This window comes from Phalangium opilio, unplaced genomic scaffold (assembly GCF_054372755.1).
Source record: "Phalangium opilio isolate 3A_F unplaced genomic scaffold, DU_Popi_V2 ptg000056l_1, whole genome shotgun sequence".
NCBI lineage: Eukaryota > Metazoa > Arthropoda > Arachnida > Opiliones > Phalangiidae > Phalangium > Phalangium opilio.
In genome coordinates this window covers 6,137,227-6,158,864 of record NW_028324175.1, presented here as the reverse complement: position 1 = coordinate 6,158,864, position 21,638 = coordinate 6,137,227, and the positions used below count along the sequence as shown (strand labels likewise).

Genomic DNA, 21,638 nt, shown 5'->3' with positions numbered 1-21,638 from the left:
TCTTTCACTCTTTATTTTAGGCACAAAAAAATGGAAGCAATGTACCATATACTTATGATACTGCATGTAAAATACGATGTGGCTAAATATACTATGTAAACTTATACCATATTCTTTTGATACCGAATGTAAACTTATATACCATATACTTATGATACCCAATGTAAACTTATATACCATATACTTATGATACCGAATGTAAACTTATACCATATACTATTGATACCGAATGTAAACTTATATACCATATACTTATGATACCGAATGTAAACTTATATACCATATACTTATGATACCGAATGTAAACTTATATACCATATACTTATGATACCGAATGTAAACTTATATACCATATACTTATGATACCGAATGTAAACTTATATACCATATACTTATGATACCGGATGTAAACTTATATACCATATACTTATGATACCGAATGTAAACTTATACCATATACTTATGATACCGAATGTAAACCTATACCATATACTTATGATACCGAATGTAAACTTATACCATATACTTATGATACCGAATGTAAACTTATACCATATACTTATGATACCGAATGTAAACTTATACCATATACTTATGATACCGAATGTAAACTTATACCATATACTTATGATACCGAACGTAAACTTCTACCATATACTTATGATACCGAACGTAAACTTCTACCATATACTTATGATACCGAACGTAAACTTCTACCATATACTTATGGTACCGAACGTAAACTTCTACCATATACTTATGATACCGAACGTAAACTTGTACCATATACTTATGATACCGAACGTAAACTTCTACCATATACTTATGATACCGAACGTAAACTTCTACCATATACTTATGATACCGAATGTAAACTTCTACCATATACTTATGATACCGAATGTAAACTTCTACCATATACTTATGATACCGAATGTAAACTTCTACCATATACTTATGATACCGAACGTAAACTTCTACCATATACTTATGATACCGAACCTAAACTTCTACCATATACTTATGATACCGAACCTAAACTTCTACCATATACTTATGATACCGAAAAGTGTTGCCACTTATCATTTTTGGGAATTGAGATAACCGATACTGAAAAAGTTCAGCCAGGGATAAATTTAATTTTAGAAGTTGGAATGGAGAACAGAGTAATCTGGGCACGCGTCAAAGTCCCGGACCCCCCTCACGGGACAGGGGGCGGGTATGAAAGAAGAGGCGGGTCATAGCGACAGAGGTAATAAAGAATTACGTATTTTTCGCCGTCCCCGTCAGCAACGTCTTCAAAACGTAGTTTAAGTGAACCAGTAAGATAATTTAAACTTTTGGTTACGTGTTGGAGGGAGGGGCTTTTTACTGGGCTATGAGTCGGACCGAAGTAAATACTAACCGTTCCCCATTCCTACTTCTAAAATTAAATCTATCCCTGATCGAAACAAGTGTGTGATTTTTAGAATAAAGCTGGTAATTTTGGCAAGAAAGATGGCCTAAATAAGAACTGTTTCTCTGGACCCTGAGTGTTATCTCGTTCATATAAATTAACGAACGCAACCTGAGGAATATGATTTTCAAATCTAGAGACGAGAATCTTACATGGAAGAGCGCTTCCGTCCATTGAACTTTTTCGTACTCAACCCAGTAACACGTGTCCTTTAAATAGACTCCTTTGTCGCAAACAGAAGGCATGTCATTTCCGTCGTATCGTGATGTTCTACATTCTACGTGGATGAAAGGTTTCCTCGCATCTTCATTGGCAGGTACTTCGCAAAAGAATGGGACTATTAGGCGTGTCGCAATTCGCGTCAATCAATTCAACTTCTCCATCACCGCGCATTGCCGCGCAATTTTCAGCCCGCCCTCCGTTAAAACGACCCTTATACCATAGTTTTCCCAATTGATCCGACGTAACCTCTGATTCGTCAAGGTATCGCCACTCACCTTCCTCGTCTAAGTCGCTCGCTCCCATAATAAAACGCTTAAAGGAATAGCGCTTCTTTCCGACTAATTTCTTGAGACCCTTTAGAATCTCCGGCGTGTTTATTTTAGCTGAGCGAGATTTACTATTCCTCCTGACGCATTGCGCATCGGCCCTAAACCAGTTCAACATACTAGTTTCGAGCCAGTAACATTTCCTGTATACACGGACGCCGTTCTCGCAAAGTGTTTTGGATGAATAGCTACAAGAAGAGTCAACGTTGTTTCCTCTCTCGCACTCAAATTTCAAGGGTAATGGTTCAACGTGGTTAACCTTGGATATAACGGAACCAAATAAAACTATTCTGTTCGGAAAACACTCCTCTGCGCTTTAGTGATTATTTGCAACAGTTATACGTAAAAATTATTTTCATGAGGTCACTATCTTCATGATTTCAACAAACACATGATGATGACAAAGTTTTGGAGGGGCTTGGGCCCACGGGCCTATAGAACTCTACGCCAATGTAACTTGCGGTAAAAGTTGTCGGCCACTACGAAGTTAACGCATGTTTTTCTCGAAGTTTGTGGCGTTGGATCCGTAAAGGCGCTGGGCCATTGGACGAGGTTCGGAGGGCATTCCTTAGCTATGACATTGGGTGCCGCTAGGACATTCGGAGCTTGGTATATTCCGTCCGACCATAACCAAGTCTTCAAATTACCACGATTTAAGTAAGAACAGGTAACCTGCGTACCATTGGGGTACGTGGCGTTTCCTGTTTTCACTTCGTCACCTAAAGCCTGGTTTTCACTGGCCCAAAACGCAGGAAAAACCGCGTTCTGCGCCGTTTTTTCAGAGGTAACTTGCCGCAAAATTTTGCCTTTTCTGGGCGGCAAGGAATCGACGAATGCGTGGCGTCATAGGCTTGGTTTTGATCAGCTCGCGAGAGGTTTATTTTCGACGCCATTTTTTTTAATTGAAGGCGTTTGTGTGGTCGAGTTAAATTTAAAAAAATGTATAGTTAACGATTTGTTAAAGGACTTTGGCTTAGTTGTTATTTATATGATAAAAAAGATCGTTTTTACAAAGACAATAAATTCTAAGAAAATTGATAGGTCGCTATTGGTGCATTTTCGACATAACTGGTAAGCCTTGGTCTCTACGAGCTCTCACTCTTTCATGATATTACAAGTTTTAGTGAAAACGTTTTGTCGCCGTGTTTTTAAGGAATTTTCCGCAAAATTTTGCGGATTATTTTTTTACTGTTCCGTGAAATTTTCGGCAGTGAAAACCAGGCTTAAGGCCCTCATGAGTTTAAACGTCTGGTCCGAACGGCCCAAGGATAGGGAGGAACCCAATGAAGTGCAGGGGTTGAAGGCCTCCACTTTTTTCTGTCATTAATCAAACTGTTGTGATGCCCGTCAAAGTATAGCGAAAACCATTTTGGCAAAACAAAAGGCCCTTTGAGCAGAAATTCAAAAAATACATTGGGGGAAAGAGAAAAAACTGTTATAATCAAATTTAAAAGGTATCTTCTTTATTAGCTTCGAGAATTCTATACTGAAATTTTTTACAACGAATGATTAACACGGGAAATTTATATAATGCGCGTATTTTGGTTTCATTATTTAGATTTCTTGCGTGATGATAACCAGATGGTTAATTTGCGCTGACGTAACTAGGGTACTGGATTTAATTTTGAAGTGTCATGCATTTCGTGAGGAAATAAGTCGCACCCTTTTCAACCATTCTGTCATTGTTCTAATAAGTTGCGTGTTTGCTGACTAAACTGTTGATGGACTGTATCATACCTTTTTATTACCAAAATCGACTGAGAGCGCTGTTGCGTCAACTGCGCACAGGGAAGGATAGGTCAAGGTACATCTTTCATCCCCGATCAAGAACTTCTATCGTTTGCCGAAAATGGCACCGCAGTTTTTGGTACGACCTCCGTTTTTTTCGCCTTTCAACCCTAGTTTCTCAACATCTAAGGTGTCGTCGGAGTATCTCCAAACACCCTCTATTTCACTGTCGTTCATGACCAACCACGTTGAACCAGATACCTGGTTGGCCCTGACTACCCTGGATAATATTTCCAGTATCTCGGCGTTGTGTACCATGGCTAACCGAACGGGCGATTGCTTCTCCGTTCTGCAACTCCTTTCCGCGTCCGCGTACGTCACGCGTTCGGAATGCATCCAATAGCAAACTGGCCATTGTGGCAGAATACCTGCTTCGCAACCTGGTAGTATAAAGTAAAAGTGTTTAGCTGTTAGGGTTAGTTGACTTACGAGGCCTAAAAGAAGATTTAGGCCTACCTGGTTTTCGACAGACTATCGCCGATTCTTTGTTACAAGGGTTATTAAATGCTCTGGATATACCTATGGGAAAATTGATGGCTTTCCAGTTGAATTTATCCGTGGATTGAACCCAAATGGGAGCCAACGGAGTTTGACTCTGCCCCTTTTTTTGCAAAAGATCCAAGTATAGTTGACCGTATCATTCCTGGTATAGTCCGCCAAACCGGCGTTCATCTTCTGACAAAGGTTTAGGGTCGAGGTGTTTCTCAATGTACCTCGTGTTCCTTCGGGATTGAATGGGCTTCTAACCGCTATAGTGTTGTCAAAGTTCTTTAGAGTTGACGAATCGAATACATCAATTGCCACTTGTCCCGCGACAGGTAACAGCAACGCTAATTTCTGTGAGTCTGACCTTGGTTTGGCTGCAGACGCTTCCTCGAACAAGAGAAACCTTGGTTTGAACGATCTCTAATTTTGATCCACATTTCCGCTAAGGCGCAACTAATCCTCCCATCCTTCGGAGTGAGCGAAGAAAATATAAAAGCGTATAGATTCGTCAGTCTGACACCATGTAACATTTCTTATTCGTTCTGACTGCTAGCATATTAATTACAACGCAGTCTCATTAATAACGACTCTTAGTGACAGCTAACATGTTTCTGTTCGGCGTCGTACTACAAACTGCCTGGTTCGTGTTGGAACCGACTAACAACAAATACAGAAATATGGTAATTTAAGTTATTTTACGCGGTCCTATGAGGGATCGACTAATCTGCGGAATGTCTGAACGTCTGAACTGCTGAAAATAGTAGAATTCCTACTATAAAATTCTCCCATCCTACCAAACCGTAAACTGTCTGAACCTTTTTGACTATTTTGCTGAAATGCCGAATTCTGAACAGTGAACATTGAAATTAAAGTAAGAGATCGTCTGAACCTTTTTGACTATTTTGCTGAAATGCTGAATTCTGAACCGTGAACTTTCAAATCAATGTAAGATAGAGACCGTCTGAACTTTTTTGACTAATTTTCTTAAATGCTGAATTCTGAACAGTGAATTTTGAAAATGAAGTAGAATGGAGACCGTCTGAACTTTTTTGACTATTTTGCTAAAATGCTGAATTCTGAACCGAAATTAATGTAAGATAGGGACCGTCTGAACCTTTTGATAATTTTGCTGAAATTCTGAATTCTGAACCGTGAATTTTGAAAATGAAGTAGAATGGTGACCGTCTGAACTTTTTTTGACTATTTTGCTGAAATGCCGAATTCTGAACCGAAATTAATTTAAGATAGAGACCGTCTCGGACTTTTTTTGACTATTTTGCTGAATTGCCGAATTCTGAACCGAAATTAATGTAAGATAGAGACCGTCAGAATTTTTTTGACTATTTTGCTGAAATGTTGAATTGATAATATGCCGGGGGTGGGCAACTAAATTAACTTCAAGGACTGGCGACAGAAGTATAGCTATGGTATTTTTAGGACATACAGAATTTACCAAAACCATTCATTTTAGGTAAAGTAATCTGAGAAATTTCCAAATTATTGTGTGAAGAAAATTTTATAAATAAGGAAAAATAAGGAAAAGGAGAATATAAGCGGGAAGTTGCGAAAATTACATTAGCGATATTTTAATTTCTAAAAAAAGCATTAATTCGATATTTTGGGAAAAAGGCACTAATTGGTTTTTAATTAACTAGTTTTTCTCAACTAAAATTTGCCTTTTCCAAAATTTTTATACTCAAATAAAATGAGACCTTTTCTGAAATTTTTCTCAATTAAAATCAACCTTTTTCAGAATTTAGATGCTTATTTCATGAAATGGGACCTTTTCCTAATTTTTTCTCAATTAAAATCCACCTTTTCAAATATTATTAGCATAAATTTCATAATTTTTGTAGATTCTGCTTTTATTAGTGAGATCTAGAATTCAGTATTTCAGCAAAATAGTCAAAAAAGTTCAGACGGTCTCTATCTTACATTAATTTCGGTTCAGAATTCGGAATTTCAGCATTTCAGCAAAATAGTCAAAAAAATTCAGACGGTCTCCATTCTACTTCATTTTCAAAATTCACGGTTCAGAATTCAGCATTTCAGCAAAATAGTCAAAAAAGTTCAGACGGTCTCTATTTTACATTAATTTCAAAGTTCACGGTTCAGAATTCAGCATTTCAGCAAAATAGTCAAAAAAGTTCAGACGGCCTCTATCTTACATTAATTTCGGTTCAGAATTCAGCATTTCAGCAAAATATTCAAAAAAAGTTCAGACGGTCTCTATCTTACTTTAATTTCGGTTCAGAATTCAGCATTTCAGCAAAATAGTCAAAAAAGTTCAGACGGTCTCTATTTAACATTAATTTCAAAGTTCACGGTTCAGAATTCAGCATTTCAGCAAAATAGTCAAAAAGGTTCAGACGATCTCTTACTTTAATTTCAATGTTCACTGTTCAGAATTCGGCATTTCAGCTAAATAGTCAAAAAGGAGCAGACAGTTTACGGTTTGGTAGGATGGAAGAATTTTATAGTAGGAATTCTACTATTTTCAGCAGTTCAGAAGTTCAGACATTCCGCAGATTAGTCGATCCCGTGCTAGGACTATTATTATTATTTATTACTAATCAACAGCAATAATTACATTACTTTATGAAATTTTAGGTAAAAGATTGATGCAAAATTGCAGAAGTTTATAGCAATTATCATAAGTTCGTACGATATGTTCCATAAGTTTGTCACTGGTTACTGAGAGATTGACATGAAGTGACGTAGGTAAAGCGTAGGAGTTGTAAGTCTCTAGCATTTCGTAGTAGTATAGGTAGTGTCATACTTATGTAACATATGTTATAAACTTATGCAATTAGATGATCACTGTGCCTTTTAATAACGTGGTAAAACGAGATACATTCTTCGGGTGTGGTCATTTAAGCATCTTTAAGCATCTGGAGAAGAGGTTAGAGAGTCTCTCCGTCTCTGCCAGAAAGACGAGTAAAGCCAGAGCGTGTCCGATGGTCAAGATGGCGAACGCGCCTTGCAGGTCCACTATGACCAAGTGTCTTGTCCCACTCTTTTCCTGGAGGTGGTCTGTGTCAAACATGCCCTTAATCCTTTCCCACTCAATCGTGTCGTTACGGAACTTTTCCAGGATACCACAATCCTGCAGACGAAGTACTCTGAATCGCAAACATTAAGTTTTCTATTTAATATAATTGTTGGCTTTTTAAAACCGTAGTAGAGAACGCCGGTGGTCGCTTGTTTCCGCAGAGTTTCATTTTTCACACCTTAAAAGCCTATAGCCCGTTTCCGCACAGTTTGCAAAACATTTTAAAAACCTTAAACTTATGATGCTGGCCCATTGGACCGAAAATAGCCAAAATGTGAGTTTTTATGATTATAAAATTTTCGATGCTATTTAACGATAGATTAATTTTTAATGCAGATTTAACAAATGGAATTAAAAATGCTCCTTTTACTTCTTTTTAGCCACATCGTTTGATGTACATCTAACGATGGGGGTATTAGTTTGACTTGGTCTGAAGAAGAAGTATCGTTCGTCTTTTTAAAGGGAGAGTGAAAAGAGGCATTTTTGATTTTCAAAGGGTGTCGATTATGATTTCTCTATAACAATGCATTACGAATGCACTATGCACATATGAATGAACGCACTTAGAGTGAATAGGGATAAATTGTGTTTAGGTGATATTTTTCATTGACTGGTGATTTTAAAGGTGGAAAGGCTGATGATTTATCTATAACAGTACAATGCGGATGCAGTGTAAAATATTAATGAACAAACAGTAATATATGTATATCTTTTATGAACACCACAATTTGTCATATTGCCTTACCGTAAATGAGAGATTTCAGTCTCTCTTTAAAATTTGTCACACTTGAAGCCATGAATATTTTAAGAATCCGAACAACTTTCTATAGAATAAAAAGTTCGGGGTTTACACAAAGAAAGAACTCAAGTTGGGTGTTTTACCGAATTCTCTCTCTTTCAAATGCTTCCGGGCATAAGTCCATGTTATAAATCTAAAAGAGTCTATGTCGTAAACTCATCGAGTGGATAATCAATATAACTATCTGTTTTTTAGCCACATCGTTTGATGTACAAAAAGTCATTGCCAATTTTAAAAGGGATTGGGATTATTTAGTGGTTCCAAGCAATCATTTTAGCACTGTTAAAAGCAACGCGTCGAGGGGCTATTCACTAATAAAGAATTTCTTGAATTGGTGATTTTTATTGATACTTTTAAATGTGATAGGGATTTATTGATGATTTAAAATGGATGGCGATTAAGGGTAACTAATACCTATTCCAAAGATAGAATGTTCTCGATAGATGGAGCCTTACAAACGATGGGGCTCTAATTTGGCCGGGGCCATCTTGTTTTTAACAAAAACACACTTGGTTTAATGGTTACTTACGTCTATCAATACACTTTTTTACATCGATAGTGATATTGCAATGGTCGAATCACAAGTTTGCATGCCCCTATTGTAGCATAACCTAACCTAACCAAAATATAACCGAACCTAACCTAACCCTAACCGAATCAAACCTATTCAACAAGAAAATAAAAATGTTTTATTTGCAAACTGTGTGGAAATGGGTTATGGTAAAAAATGGTGAACTAAATTTGCAATGTAAAAACTGTGCGGGAATGGGCCATATAATGTGTGCGGAGTTGGACATCCTTGAGAACGCGAATCAATTTGCAAGCTGACAGCGTGCGAGTTTATCCTCGCTGTAGCAAATTCTTAGGTTCATTAATTAAAAGTGCCTTTGAAAACAATGTGAAAGGGGAAAGATCAAAATTTGTTAGATATTGGTTTGAAATGACAGATATTTTAAAATTAAAATTAGTTTGAAATTTCATGGAGAATACTTGTGAAATTGCCTACACGTATTTGAAACTCATGCCGTGCACTCGAGCTAAAAAACTAGCGGATATTTTAAGTCCTGAAGTTTAAAAGCTATGTTACATAGAGACCTAGGTTTGCGCGTGCTGACAACCGATGTTGTAACAGAGTATTTACAGAATAAGCTGTCGTCCGAGATAGGGAGTTGCATATCCTGTAGCGTGAGAACAAATTTCCTCACGCGCATTCTTTATCCTTGGTAAAACTACATCACAGTGGTAATGTTTTGAAAGATCTATCAAATTTTGCTGATTTTTGCAGTTTAGGCCTAACCCTCTCAGGTTATTTTTCGCCTTTCATTAACTACGGGCTCTTGATCGCTATCGGATGGATGAAACGTGCGGGACCAAGTAATATTTTGGATTTCAATGCCATTTTTAAATTCAGGATTTTAGCATGCATATGGTGTATTTTTAGAATAAAAAATTAAAATAACATTGCGCATTAATTAAGCAAAGTGGATGTATTTTTGAAGAGCTTACACCATATTGAGGGGAACTCGAAGCGGAGAGCCTTTTGGCACTTTGAAGATTGAAAAGTATTACTTCATTATAAACCAATCACAGCTCTAAAAGGGAAGTGTTCATGTGTTTCACCATCAATTGACAACAGGAACTGATCACTTCATTCAAGCAGAAGTTAATGACTTTTTTCCAAGGAAAATGTAAGACTCGCGAAGTTCATATTCGAAACCTTCAAGCTCTATTCATTAGTACCTATTAACTTGGTGAGATTAGCCCACCAGGAGTGTGGAAATAACTAAACGCTAAGCGTGGTTCGTAATTTCGGTTAAAAATAGAGACGATCCGAGAAAAACTGTTTCAACAGATCATCCCAAATATTTTGATAAAAGGAGGTGGTACGAAAGGGGGATGGTAAGTGAGATGGACCACGGCCCACTCGATCACGCGCTCACGGACGGATGCTAATCGAGCTAGAAGTCCGTTCAAAGAATTCGATTACCATGTATAAGCGCGACTCTTACTTGAAGTTAATTTCTGATTCCTTTGAATTCAAATGAACCCAAAATTAAGGGACTCTTTCAAAATGGATCGTTTTCTTTGGAAAAATAATTTGCCATGTCAAAATGAGAGATTCAGTGCTAAGAGTAAGAGTATCTTCGTATCTACTGGTCCAAACGCCTTGAAACTCTACTACAATCTCCCATCGTGGGATTCTTAGGAGAATTATATAGGCTCAATTTAAATATGTGAAAAGCAGTTTTTTTAACGCTTATATATAATCCCCCACTTAACCAATGTAATTCACCACTAGATTTTACTACCACTAAAATAATGTTATCTCCCGGTTGTCATAGCAACCACTTAAAAAAATTAATTAGCCCTTAACGTGGGCATTCACCAAAAAAATTAATTCACTATTAATAATTAAAAAAACATTTCTTGTTTTTATTCAAAATAATCACACCACTTTACTGGCGAATAAGGGCTTTCTTCGTTCTTTCAGGCCGGCCTCTTTTACGTTTTTGGCCAATTGGTACTTGCTTAGCAGTGTCAGGAAAGATACAAAGTTTTCGCATTACAGAAAGTCCGTAGATATGCTTACACGCAAAATTCTTTAAAAAAAAAAGCACAAGTACACGATGAATGTTCCCAGGTCAACAAATTTAACTTGATAAGATAAATATTCAAATAATTTTCCTTAAACGCATCGAAGCTACGGAATCGTCTTGAGCGTAATTTAACAACTTCTGCTGTCACAGAAGCTCGATGACTTGCAGCGACATAACAATCAATTGTGTCAGTTCCTTCGTCTTCAAACACCACGGGAGCCGTACGAACCCACTGATACGCTCTGGTCATTATGTGCAAGTTATACGTAGGCATTGTTTTGAAGATTTTAGCGTTAATATTTGATGGGTCTCGGTCAGTTGACCAGGACTTCACAATCATCATCATATTTCCCAGGAACGTGCCTGTAAAAAGATAATCGATTTATCATGCATTAAAAATAACCCATAACTTAACTATGTACCTAATGGCAATCTTTGTAGAATTGTAGATTCTACACCCTTTTTCAAAGATTGAAAGCAGAATTGGAAGTCCTCAGTTCTTTCGTGACTAGAAAGCATTATGGCTATTGGATGAAAATGCTTATCTTTGTCTGAAATTCCAACAACCAGAACTGAAAAGCCTTCCCATTTCAATTTGTATGTCGCATCAGCTTGCAAGGATTTTGATCTAAACTCAGCAATCTTCGAGTTGAAGTAAAAACATGGAAGTAATTGTTATCATAATCAGTTTCATCAACATTGGACTTGTATTGCACCACATAAGGTTCGTCAGTTCCGCTTGGAAGCAGGCTTTTGGCTTCACACCATTTCATTAATTGGCTTAAATAAATAACTGGAATACCATTCTTTCTTTTTTCGTAACTTAAAAAGCTAATTATCTGACTTTTTTATGGAATAATATCTCCTTTCTCTGCAAATGCACGAAGAATTGCATTTGGTTTAGTTACACCAACATTCACAAGTGAAAGAATTTCTTTCTTCAACTCTTTCTCTAAACCACTTTTGTCAGATTTTGCATTGAGATGAGTAGATTCGGACTCATAAAAGTCAAATTTACAATCGATATTACTTGGAATTACCAATTTAGATTTAGCAGGACACGGTTCACCATGATTCTTGCAGTAGTAGTACACTGTCACTGAACTGATGCAATTGTTCGTGTGATGTTTCGCCCAGTCGGCAGACACATGAGCATCAGCATCGGCTCTTGCAGTGAAAGTTTTAACTATCCGCCATTTTGCACACTTCCGTTTTGCTTTTACGGTTTTTGTAGTACTATCTTCCTGCACCGATTCTTCTTCTGATTCAGAGACATATCGAAGCTTCGTCAGTTGCGAAGACATTTCGATTATGAGTTGGCTGTTGGCATTAGAAAATGCGATGAGAATTAGGTTAAAGGTAGATTTAATATTTTTTAAAGTCTTATTCCATTTTTTAGTGATTGAGCAAATTAAGGGCGAATTAATTTTTAAGTGGTTGCTATGACAACCGGGAGATTAAATTCTATTAGTGGTTTCAAAATCTAGTGGTTATTTACATTGTTTTAGTGGCCATTTAAATCATACGCTTTTTTAACAGGGATGAGTGCCATAGAAAGCCTTAGTCTTATACTTTCCAGGATAAGAGTGATCAACTCACGCGTCAAAGAGTGCTATAAAAGGTACTATTTCCAATTTCATCTTTACATGACAGCTTCAATTTAACTACGACGTATTACCAGAAGGAGATAATAGAAGAAGGATGACACTCTGTATCCTCTTAATACTTTAGTTATTCTTCCCAGGCGTACCCATTTTGTTTGATCTCCCGCTCATCAAACTTCAGATGGGCATCGCGCATCGTGCTAGGGTGAATTCTATAATTGTTTGGTAATAAATCCCAGCAATTACCCACAAATCTTGATTGTCATGACGTGGGACATAAATCCACAAGCGCATGCGTCTTGCCAAATAGCGAAACGCTAATAGAGTAATAATAATTTATCGCGTATGTGATTCGGTTTAGTAACCTTGCTCCAAATGCTCTGCTGTTGGGAAGAATGAAGTTACACTTACACCGCTTTGTGGTGCCCTTCTCTCGAAGAGAAGTATTATATACTTCTGGTAATACTAGATCTCCGGGATAGACAATAATAATTTTCTGAAAATTGAAAGTAAAGTTACACGAAGACTACTGCGTATGTTTGCTTACCAGCGTGTCCCAAGAAAGTGTTAAACGAGTTGGTCACTAAGAAAGTGAAAATTATGTTCTCCCAACCGAGCGACTGACCCTCGCATGTTCTCTCGGCCCCAACCGATGGCATACTTCTCGTGCAAGACCTTCAAGACACCCGAAGGCACCGATGTCGCCCCGGAACTGATCGGGTCTCGTCTGACTCCGTCGCCCAAGTGACCTAAACGACCGGTACTAATCGCCTACAAGTATACGAAAAGCATTTTAAGCCTGGCGTCGGCTGTTTTCAACAACTCGCAACGGAGTCCAATTTTTTGGTTCAAAGATGTTTTCAATTCCGGTTGTCACGTGACGTTTTTAATCGAACTGTCAACGAACCAAATGGCAAGGGAGTTCGTTATTTCTTAGTTCATCCGTTTCGTAATGGCGACTAAAGCTCCCACTTGATCGAAAAAACAACTTTGCAGCTGGACGTCAAACGTCAGATTCGTTTTCTTACGTTGTCGCCCATCGTTTTAGCGTTTTCACTTAGCGTAGTTCTCGCAAATAATGGAACCAAGACTTACCAAATAAACTGAACATTGTACCAATTGCGGACATCTTTCTTTTTTGGTCTTTGTGACCTTTGTGTCTAATATCATAAAGATATTGATGGCTCCGAACCTCTTCAATAAAACTTTCAGCATTTGACTTTGGCAATCTCAGGGATTTGTACTAGGGATGAACCGGTACCGATACCATATCGGGGTTTCCCGATAGTATCGGATCGGTTGGTTCGATACCGATACTAACCCGATACTCGTTTAAAAGAAGTTATATGGCGCTACATGACATTTTTAGGTATTTTCGAAACGTAATGATGGTGATAATATCTCATTTCTATGAATTTCAATCGTGACGAGTTCTCATTTATATGAAAGTACCTGAATTCAGTTTATCTGACAACTAATAAGCAAAAATCTTTCTTAGTACGCGCCTACTACTCTAGGGATGAACCGATACCAAGCTTCAAATTACGCTTTTGTAATTAATTTTTGGCAGCAGACGCCATTTTGAAGAGATCTAGCAACGCTAAAAAATTTCTCTTAGCCACTCATGACGAAGCGTGGCCAAAAAAACCGCAAACGGAGAGAGACTGTATTTTTCCAGTTGCCGGTAGTTGAACGCAGCCTTCATGCCCCTTAAAGTATTAAACTTTTCGAAATCGAAATATAACCAACCAGACAGACACGTAAAAGATAGTTTTAGGTCATGTTAAAAATGGGCGCTTTGGTGATACCAAAATTATACGACTCACGAGAAAGGGAATTCAACTATATCAAGACAATTCTAAACTTCAAATAAATTTTTAAAGCTAGAACTTAAATAAGAGGGGTTATACATGTTATTTTAGTGTACCACAGTCACTGAAAATATAAAAGCACTTGTCAAAGGGAGCGCTGTATTCACCTAAGCTAAACGTGCAAAAACTACTTTTATCCTTTTATGACTGACCTCTAAGGCTTGATGAAAGAAAGTGCTACGCAAACTGCCCGCAACTATCTTCCCTTGATGGACAGCGGCGGCTAATTGGTCAAGAGTGTCGATCGGATCCTCCAAACCCGGAAAATTCAAAAATGAAACTGCGCAAAAAAGACACCATAATTAACATAAACACAATGAGATAACAAAAAGTGAGACAGTAAGGAAAGTGGAGGCGACGCGTGATTCTAATTACCTCTGAGCGAGGGTCTAGTCATTCGCCAAAATTTTGTACAGCTGATTTCTGGATGTGAATTCCGTTGATTACTGAACGAATTCCTTGATTTCTGTGATTGGGATTATTTTCGGTGATTTCCATAATCTTTACACTGATTTCCCGTTATTGCCGCAGATTACTTGTGATTCCTGTTTGAATTCCAACGAATTCAGTTGATTTTTTGGTGAATGCCGTGATTACCACTGGATTCATCGTAAATTACGATGAATACAGTAATTATTTCTATCTGAACTGATTACAATTTTTATTTTAGATTTTCGAGTTCCTCGATTGATTATGTGTGGTAATTTCACGAAATGTGTGATTTCCGAGGTGATTACAAAATATTACAAGTAAATCATGTGATTATTTCTGATTTTCTCAAGATTTCACATGATTTCCATTTATTATCGGAGATTTCTAATTACCTTTGATTACATACAAAAATGATTGTGATTACTGATGATTTTCTAAGAGTTCCAGAAATCAAGTAATCGATTTCTGCGGTTGTGTACACCTGATTATTTAAGTGACTAACCCCTCGCCTCTGAGACAACGATTTATTTTCGAACTTCTAGGGGTAAACTTGTCTATGAAAATCGCGAGTACGCGTGCAAACCGAATTACATCTACAAATTAATATAGCGAAATATATGAAAGACATTTTGCTTCTTACTTAGTCGACCCGAAAAGGAAGCGTAGGCGATCATCGAAAAGATGAACCAACCAATCAAGCCGACTTTCATGGAACTGCTATCCAATCGCCTGGGTTGTTCGGCTCCGGCGTCAAGGAGGGCGCCGTATTCGTACCAAAGAGCCTCACCGAACGACCAAAAGAACCTGTTATTCGAGGCCATCAAATCGACAAAGAATCGCACCGCCAAAAACTTCAAGAAAATGGCCATAGCGGGAAACAGGCACAGAATGCAAATCCATACCTAGCAAAGGTACAATAAAGAAATTTGTTTAGCCTGGATCTTTCAAACGCTATAGGGAGTTAACAGTTCTGAGCCTGAAACGTCACACCCCTAACGGTTGGAAACAGTATTCTACGCGAAAAATTCCAACCAGAGAGGGGCTGCGTGACGTCAGACAATCTCTTCCCCCTAGCCAGTTGTTAGCTCCCTATGGAAAACCAAGGAGGATGGAGGAGGATGCTAAATCTGATAGAAATAGGTGCGCTAACTGTGCAACGGCTCAGATTGGGTGGAACGCCAAAAAGGGGGGGATAGTCGGACTCAATTGTAATTGGTTCGTCTGTAGCCCTTCTCAGCCAATTACCAATGCGTCCGACTATTCCTCCCCATTTTTGGCGTCCCACCAAAAATGGGTCGTTCCACAGTTAGCGCGCCTATATTTATCTCAGATTTCGAATCCTACCCCCATCATCCTTGGAAAAACTAGACGCGGTGGCGACAAGCAAGTCACGGCACGAGCAACAGGAGATTAGTAATCTTGGATCGTTCGAATTTCTTAGTACTGCTTAATGTATTTAGTGTAGGAGGTAAATTAGAATCAGTTTATTTTCTGGTACGACAAAGTTACTAAAAAATTTCAAATTACTGTTTCAAGATGGACTTGGGTAAATTGAGATCTCAGACCATGCACCTAACCCATGGACAGGCAAACTGAATAGGGAGCTAGGTTTGCTTAGAGCAACGACTAACACTAGCGCTGTGGTGGCGTAGGTAGGAAGTTTTTCACCAAACCCTAGTAAAATTCGCGCCATTTTGGTTTTTTGAGGACTAGAGGTCTCCCTTCACCGATATGGGGAGAAAATCTGACTAAATTATAACATTAAGTTGAATTTCATTATTTATTTATTTTAGCCTCTCTCTCTCATTAAAGATTCATAAGCGATCCATCAATTTAGTTTTGTAAATATCACTCTGGTATTGTTTATAAAATCTGTTTAAATATATCCCGAACTATTACAGACAATGTTTTCTTTACGGGGCATTTGGCGATAAATTGCGGTCGTTAGACGCGTGAGGGCGCGTGCTACGCATTGCCATTTGTTAACGCGGGTTTAACATTATTTTTCTGTCCATGGGTTAGGTGGTCTCTGGTCTGGATGAGATGTACTCTCTTAAGCTCACCTTTAATTTTCCAGTGGAAAAAGTAACTCTTTATTAGGTCTCTTTAGGACTAAATTATCTTTTGGGTCACTAAAGCTTACCACGCACTAGTCCCTTTTTGCCAGCGTCCGTCCTATGATATTTTGAGCGCCTTTACTGGTGTACTTACTTCCAAGCTAAATGGTTTAATTAGTGCCAAGGCTCTTGGCAATTGAAGCGGAGCGCGCAAAACGAAGGTGGCTTTCTCGTTGACATCTGGATGGACAAAATCCACTACTAGACTTCTTGGGAAGCTGTTCTGAAGCGTCATGCTGAAGTTAACTTCCTAAATCATTGAAGTAGAAGGTAATTTTCTCTTTAAATTAAGACAAGTTTCGTTAAAATCGGATAAGATTTCACCAGGGGTCACGTTTAAGCCTATCAGGTCTGAGCTCGTCTCTTTTATGATGACACAAAGGCACGAAATATAGCAATGGTTAAAATGTATGGTCAACCCAAAGCCACTTTTAATTAATAATAAAGATTCTTAATTTGTCAAGTTTTTAAAACTATTTTTCTTTGAACTAAATGCCGTAAAATAACCTTTGAGAATTTGGAATAACTATACAGGAGTGTTAAATGATTTTAAGAAATTTTTTTGGTGAAATATAACTTTCCATAAATAATGCAATATGTGAGAGACAGTGACAACTTGTACATAATAAATAAAAGGTTTGGGCAAGAAGTGATATCTAGTTTATTAGGGAGAAGGTATAAATTCTCCACATTTCCAGCTTTATCTCCAGTCCAAACGTAGGTCCGGAGTTAATCCCCGCCTCTAAATTACAACCAGCATCTCATTGGTTCTTGAAAACTCACGTCAGCGCGACGCGAATGACGAAAATTACGTATTTTCCGACTGAGGAGAGGTGAAATAGCCCGGCCTCCTTTAACGCCCCCCCCCTTGTATTTTGAAAGGGGGACTGAGACTATTGTGCGCGAAAACTTAGGCATCTTATACCTTCTCCCTAGTAAACTAGATATCGCTTCTTGGTTTGGGGTTTGTGTGTAAGTGAGATGTGTAAAATTCATCTTTACTTTTCTTTGAAGCATTCTTACGACTCCGAACCATTTGCCGCGTTTCTTGAATCCGAAACTTCTTTCATTCGAGAATACCAACTCGTAACTATATCCATTAAAATGACTATAGTAAGAAACGCAGAGCTCTTTAAAGGGAGGGTGAAGAGGAAAATTAAGTGATTTTTTTATCGATTCTTCTACTAATTATAAGACCATTCTGCATAGTGAAACATACATGTTATATCTCCGAATGATTTTAAAATTCAAATTAGGTTCAGATTTTATGGATAATTTTAAATACGGACCTCTGACCAATCGCGTAACGCCCTGCTTTTCTCTTCACAAACAGAGATATTTTCTGTATGCTTCACTATACAAAATGGTCTTATAATTGGTTTAAGCAAAAGTAATATAAGAAACCTCCCTTCCGGTAGGGAGGTTTCTTATATTATTTCTGGTTTAAGAATCGATAAAGACTCACTTGACTTTCAACTTCACTCTCCCTTTAACAGGATTATTATAGGACAAATCGAACTATATTTAACAGGTATTCACTATGAAATCTGTCATTTCTATAAGGCAAAAATATTATATTCTTTGTTTCTGTGAGAGTACTTCTTTTTAAATAAAACTCCATTTTTAAGTCGTAAATGCATAGTTTCAACCCTTCAAATGGTTTGATAGATACCAACTATTTCTCAAAACCCCAAACCATCTTCTTTGTCCTGTTAGGGATTAACCTTCCCTGCTTTTTCTAGGAAGGGTTCGACAGTTTTGCCCTTCATAATTTTGGTTCCATAGAAATAGTTTCGCCTGCATTAGCAGCTTAGACTGTCCCCATGAAGTTTATTTAGACATGATATTTTTCGCACCTCCCCCAAACCGCCCTTCTCAAGAGACGATTTTTCGAGCCATCTATATTTTCGGTTAGGCAAAACAAAAACGTAAAGTGCTGCCTCTAGTGGCTTATCTGCGTACTTCAAATCGCTAGACTTCCCCCTTAAGACCATTAGAAATATACCATCAATATATACTTGCTTTTGCATTTAAAGTTAACATCGATTTCCTTCAATGTTTAAATAGAGGAGCGGGATTGAATGCGTGAAATCCTTATTGTCAACGGGTGACAGAAATTTAAAAGGGAGATTTTAACACCTTCTATTATATTAAGGCAATCCTATAATCGTTTCTTTCGCTTTAGATGTATCGAGAAAACGTAAAACACAATTCACAATCACTAACCTCACTTGACAATTAAGCCCCGTTTTCATGAGAGTGAGATTCGAATTTCGAAGCGATTTGCGAGAGCGAGAGCGAGTTTCCAAACAGCGATATCGCTACAAGATTTTAGCGAGACTTAGTTCAAGTTCTCGCTTGTACTTTTTCGTTTTCATGAAGAGCGATTTTTTATAAGAATGTGATTTCACGTCCGATTTTTAAACATATTAAGCCGACATGAAAAGGCGGTTCTACATAAATCCAAGGATCTACTTCTGAGAAAGAAGCTTTTGGTTTTGCAAATTTTATTCAGTTTAAACAGAAATTAACAGTTTAAACAAAAAGTAGATGGTGGGCTCACCCAGTGAGGGGAACCAGAAAATCCGAGCGACATTATGAAACGTTGGTTAGTAGTATCTAAAGCTTCAACACAGATGAAAATTTGACATTACCGCCATTCCCAGGTTTATATTTGATTAATTATACTGTTCAAAGGTTCGATAAAAGGATTGAAATATTCATTATTCGTAGGCATTTTCTTCCGACAGATTTAAGATTGTAATAAAAAAATAAAGAAATATATAAATGGTTTCTCAAAACTTAAGCCTAATGTTAATAACCGTCTCTATCCTGCACGCGCTCAAAGAGAAAAAAGTCCTTTCCCGCAGTTTTTAAAATTAGGCCTAATGTTGGTAAATAATTTAACAAAAAGCGCGTGACAATTTTTATTCAGTTTTATTGGCTGATTAACTTTAGCTAAGTTGTGACGTAGAGGAATGTTATAAAAATCGCTGAAGCGAGAGCGAAGAAATCAAAACCGGACAGACGTTTGCGATATCGCTAAAATAGATCTCGCAGGCTCTTTCTCGCTATTGTCTCAAAGCTCTCGCAAACATGAAAACAGGCAAGAAAAATTCTCGCGCGATTTTTTCAGGTTTTTTTCTCGCAAATCGCTGTATTTTTCTCGCAAATCGCTCTCATGAAAACAGGGCTTTAAGGTCAATGCTTAAACTTATTACTACAATCCCTATCCATGTATAAAAGAACGAAAAATATCAGCTCACAACAATTCTCTTCCATTCACTGTCCCTTCAATGACGAACCAAAATATTTTACACTACTACTACTACGAGAATGACAACAGGGCGGGTTAAACTTAGAGCCTCATCATTGATGTACATCATACGATGTGGCTGATATTCAAAATATTTCAAAACTTCCAAAAATTTTATATACTCTTTCTTATTTTTAACTCTTTATACAGAGCTTCGCGAGAACGTCATTTCCGATACAAATATTATAACGTTCTGAATATTTTGGAGAGTTTTCTTCTCTTCCTTTACAAGAATTTTGCGTATTTTGGTTAGACATGGGTTTTAACCGTTTTCTTTCTATATATATTTTTCTTCGTAAAATTTTAGTGCATTATAAATCAACTTTGACAATTTTATTTCGAAGCTACAATTTTTAAAGGTATTTTAAACTGATATTTTTAAAGGTGTTATGAAAGAAGCATGTAAAATTCATTACAAATTAAACATTGTAACGAAATTATAAAGACAATTAAAAAATTCCTTATTGGAACTTTAGGAGTTCCAACAATGGAAACCTAATTTCGGGGCCCCTCTGAAATTTATGGGACCCCCTGGCGGCGCCACTGCCAAAAAGGCTCATTTTGTTTATCTCTCATAGCAAACGCCTAATATTATCGCTGCTCATGCTTACACCACTCAGATGGCTCTATGGGCAATTGTATTGTATATAAGTAAATAAATAAGACTGGTGTTAAGTAAGTGACTTTTCGTTCAAATCACGTGACTGACTAGACATGGCTGATAATACACCGCTAATAATCTAAATTTAGAGTATTTAACTTTTTTTTTATAAAAAGAAAAGTTTAAGCCTAAATTAGTAGTATTTAATGAGGAAAATTCACAATCGCGGCCAGATTTTAGCCGATTCATCTTAACAATGGGTAACTTTTAAGTCTTCAAAGGAATTACTTGAGGCAGATACTAATTAAAGTTTGCCTCACAAATTGGCTTAGCAATAATTGTTCTGAAAACGGTGTTTATGTTAGTATCTCCGCCACGAAACAAGGAAGTTAGAGATAAGGTGCATAGACTATTCCACTCTTTCCTGCAGAGAAGTAAGCGCAGAAGCAGTGTAGTGATAGATGTTTTACACAGATGACTGCTTAAAATTAAGTAAGAAACTGACAGGCAATGCTAAATTAGGGGTCATCCGTAAAACACTCCAATTATAACTCGTAAACGGTATTCCATGAGGCAAAATGCCATAGAACAATGGATCACACTGTATAAGATGAAATTCTCTTTAGATACGTGTGGTTACGTAATAGAATCGGAAGCGATAATTAAGATAATTTGCTATCCTAATTAATGTTTCAAACATTATATAGTAAATTAAAACTCTCCAGACCAGAGTTTCTAAATTGATTAACTAAAATTATACTAAATTATAGAAATATGTAGAATTCAGGGCTAAATATTTCTTATATTTTTTTCTTTATGATATTAAAACAACGATAATACACTAAAAACTACAGCGGTAGGCTAAGTGTTGAAAAGCGTAGCTCAATTGAGATCCGAACAGAACCTTCTTAAAGTAGGGATGTTGACCGTCTCTAAATGTTTATGCGTCATTCTGTGTATGCGTTAATCGC

General features: G+C 37.3%; 2 protein-coding genes and 3 long non-coding RNA genes across 7 annotated transcripts; 1 reads left to right on the top strand and 4 right to left on the bottom strand.

Annotated features, from left to right (window-relative positions):
• Positions 1 to 3,468: 3,468 nt before the first annotated feature.
• On the bottom strand, positions 3,469 to 5,166 carry LOC149668246 (uncharacterized). Of its 3 annotated transcripts, none has more exons than XR_016368013.1 (3): positions 4,249 to 5,166; positions 3,742 to 4,172; positions 3,469 to 3,680 (listed from the first exon to the last, which is right to left on the bottom strand). It is a non-coding gene; the product is annotated as an uncharacterized LOC149668246 (long non-coding RNA). The 3 variants fall into 3 exon arrangements; XR_016368012.1 differs by having other exon boundaries at positions 3,469 to 4,172; positions 4,249 to 4,560; positions 4,643 to 5,166; XR_016368011.1 differs by having other exon boundaries at positions 3,469 to 4,172.
• Positions 5,167 to 6,829: 1,663 nt separating this feature from the next.
• On the top strand, positions 6,830 to 9,346 carry LOC149668245 (uncharacterized). Its single transcript, XR_016368025.1, has 3 exons — positions 6,830 to 7,015; positions 7,092 to 7,604; positions 7,711 to 9,346. It is a non-coding gene; the product is annotated as an uncharacterized LOC149668245 (long non-coding RNA).
• Positions 9,347 to 10,683: 1,337 nt separating this feature from the next.
• On the bottom strand, positions 10,684 to 11,245 carry LOC149668244 (uncharacterized). The gene is made up of 2 exons (XM_089841145.1): positions 11,149 to 11,245; positions 10,684 to 11,089 (listed from the first exon to the last, which is right to left on the bottom strand). Exons 1-2 carry the CDS (start codon positions 11,243 to 11,245, stop codon positions 10,716 to 10,718), a joined length of 471 nt encoding a protein of 156 aa, XP_089697271.1. The 3' UTR covers positions 10,684 to 10,715.
• Positions 11,246 to 11,947: 702 nt separating this feature from the next.
• Positions 11,948 to 12,966, bottom strand: LOC149668243 (uncharacterized). The gene is made up of 3 exons (XR_016368027.1): positions 12,742 to 12,966; positions 12,477 to 12,647; positions 11,948 to 12,046 (listed from the first exon to the last, which is right to left on the bottom strand). It is a non-coding gene; the product is annotated as an uncharacterized LOC149668243 (long non-coding RNA).
• Positions 12,967 to 14,103: 1,137 nt separating this feature from the next.
• LOC149668242 (ionotropic receptor 93a-like) lies at positions 14,104 to 17,803 on the bottom strand. Its single transcript, XM_089841261.1, has 4 exons — positions 16,845 to 17,803; positions 15,274 to 15,535; positions 14,354 to 14,481; positions 14,104 to 14,172 (listed from the first exon to the last, which is right to left on the bottom strand). Exons 1-4 carry the CDS (start codon positions 16,983 to 16,985, stop codon positions 14,104 to 14,106), a joined length of 600 nt encoding a protein of 199 aa, XP_089697387.1. The 5' UTR covers positions 16,986 to 17,803.
• Positions 17,804 to 21,638: the final 3,835 nt, after the last annotated feature.

Bases quoted from the DNA above. Each gene is read 5' to 3' on its own strand.
- LOC149668244 (XM_089841145.1), bottom strand. From the start codon at position 11,245: ATGCTTTCTAGTCACGAAAGAACTGAGGACTTCCAATTCTGCTTTCAA. The intron at 11,090-11,148 runs GTACATAGTTAA...ATCTTTTTACAG, and splicing joins TCTACAAAGATTGCCATTAG to GCACGTTCCTGGGAAATATG.
- LOC149668242 (XM_089841261.1), bottom strand. From the start codon at position 16,985: ATGACGCTTCAGAACAGCTTCCCAAGAAGTCTAGTAGTGGATTTTGTC. The intron at 14,482-15,273 runs GTAAGAAGCAAA...TTTTTTGCGCAG, and splicing joins TTCCTTTTCGGGTCGACTAA to TTTCATTTTTGAATTTTCCG. The intron at 14,173-14,353 runs GTCAGTCATAAA...GTCTTGATATAG, and splicing joins TCTTTCATCAAGCCTTAGAG to TTGAATTCCCTTTCTCGTGA.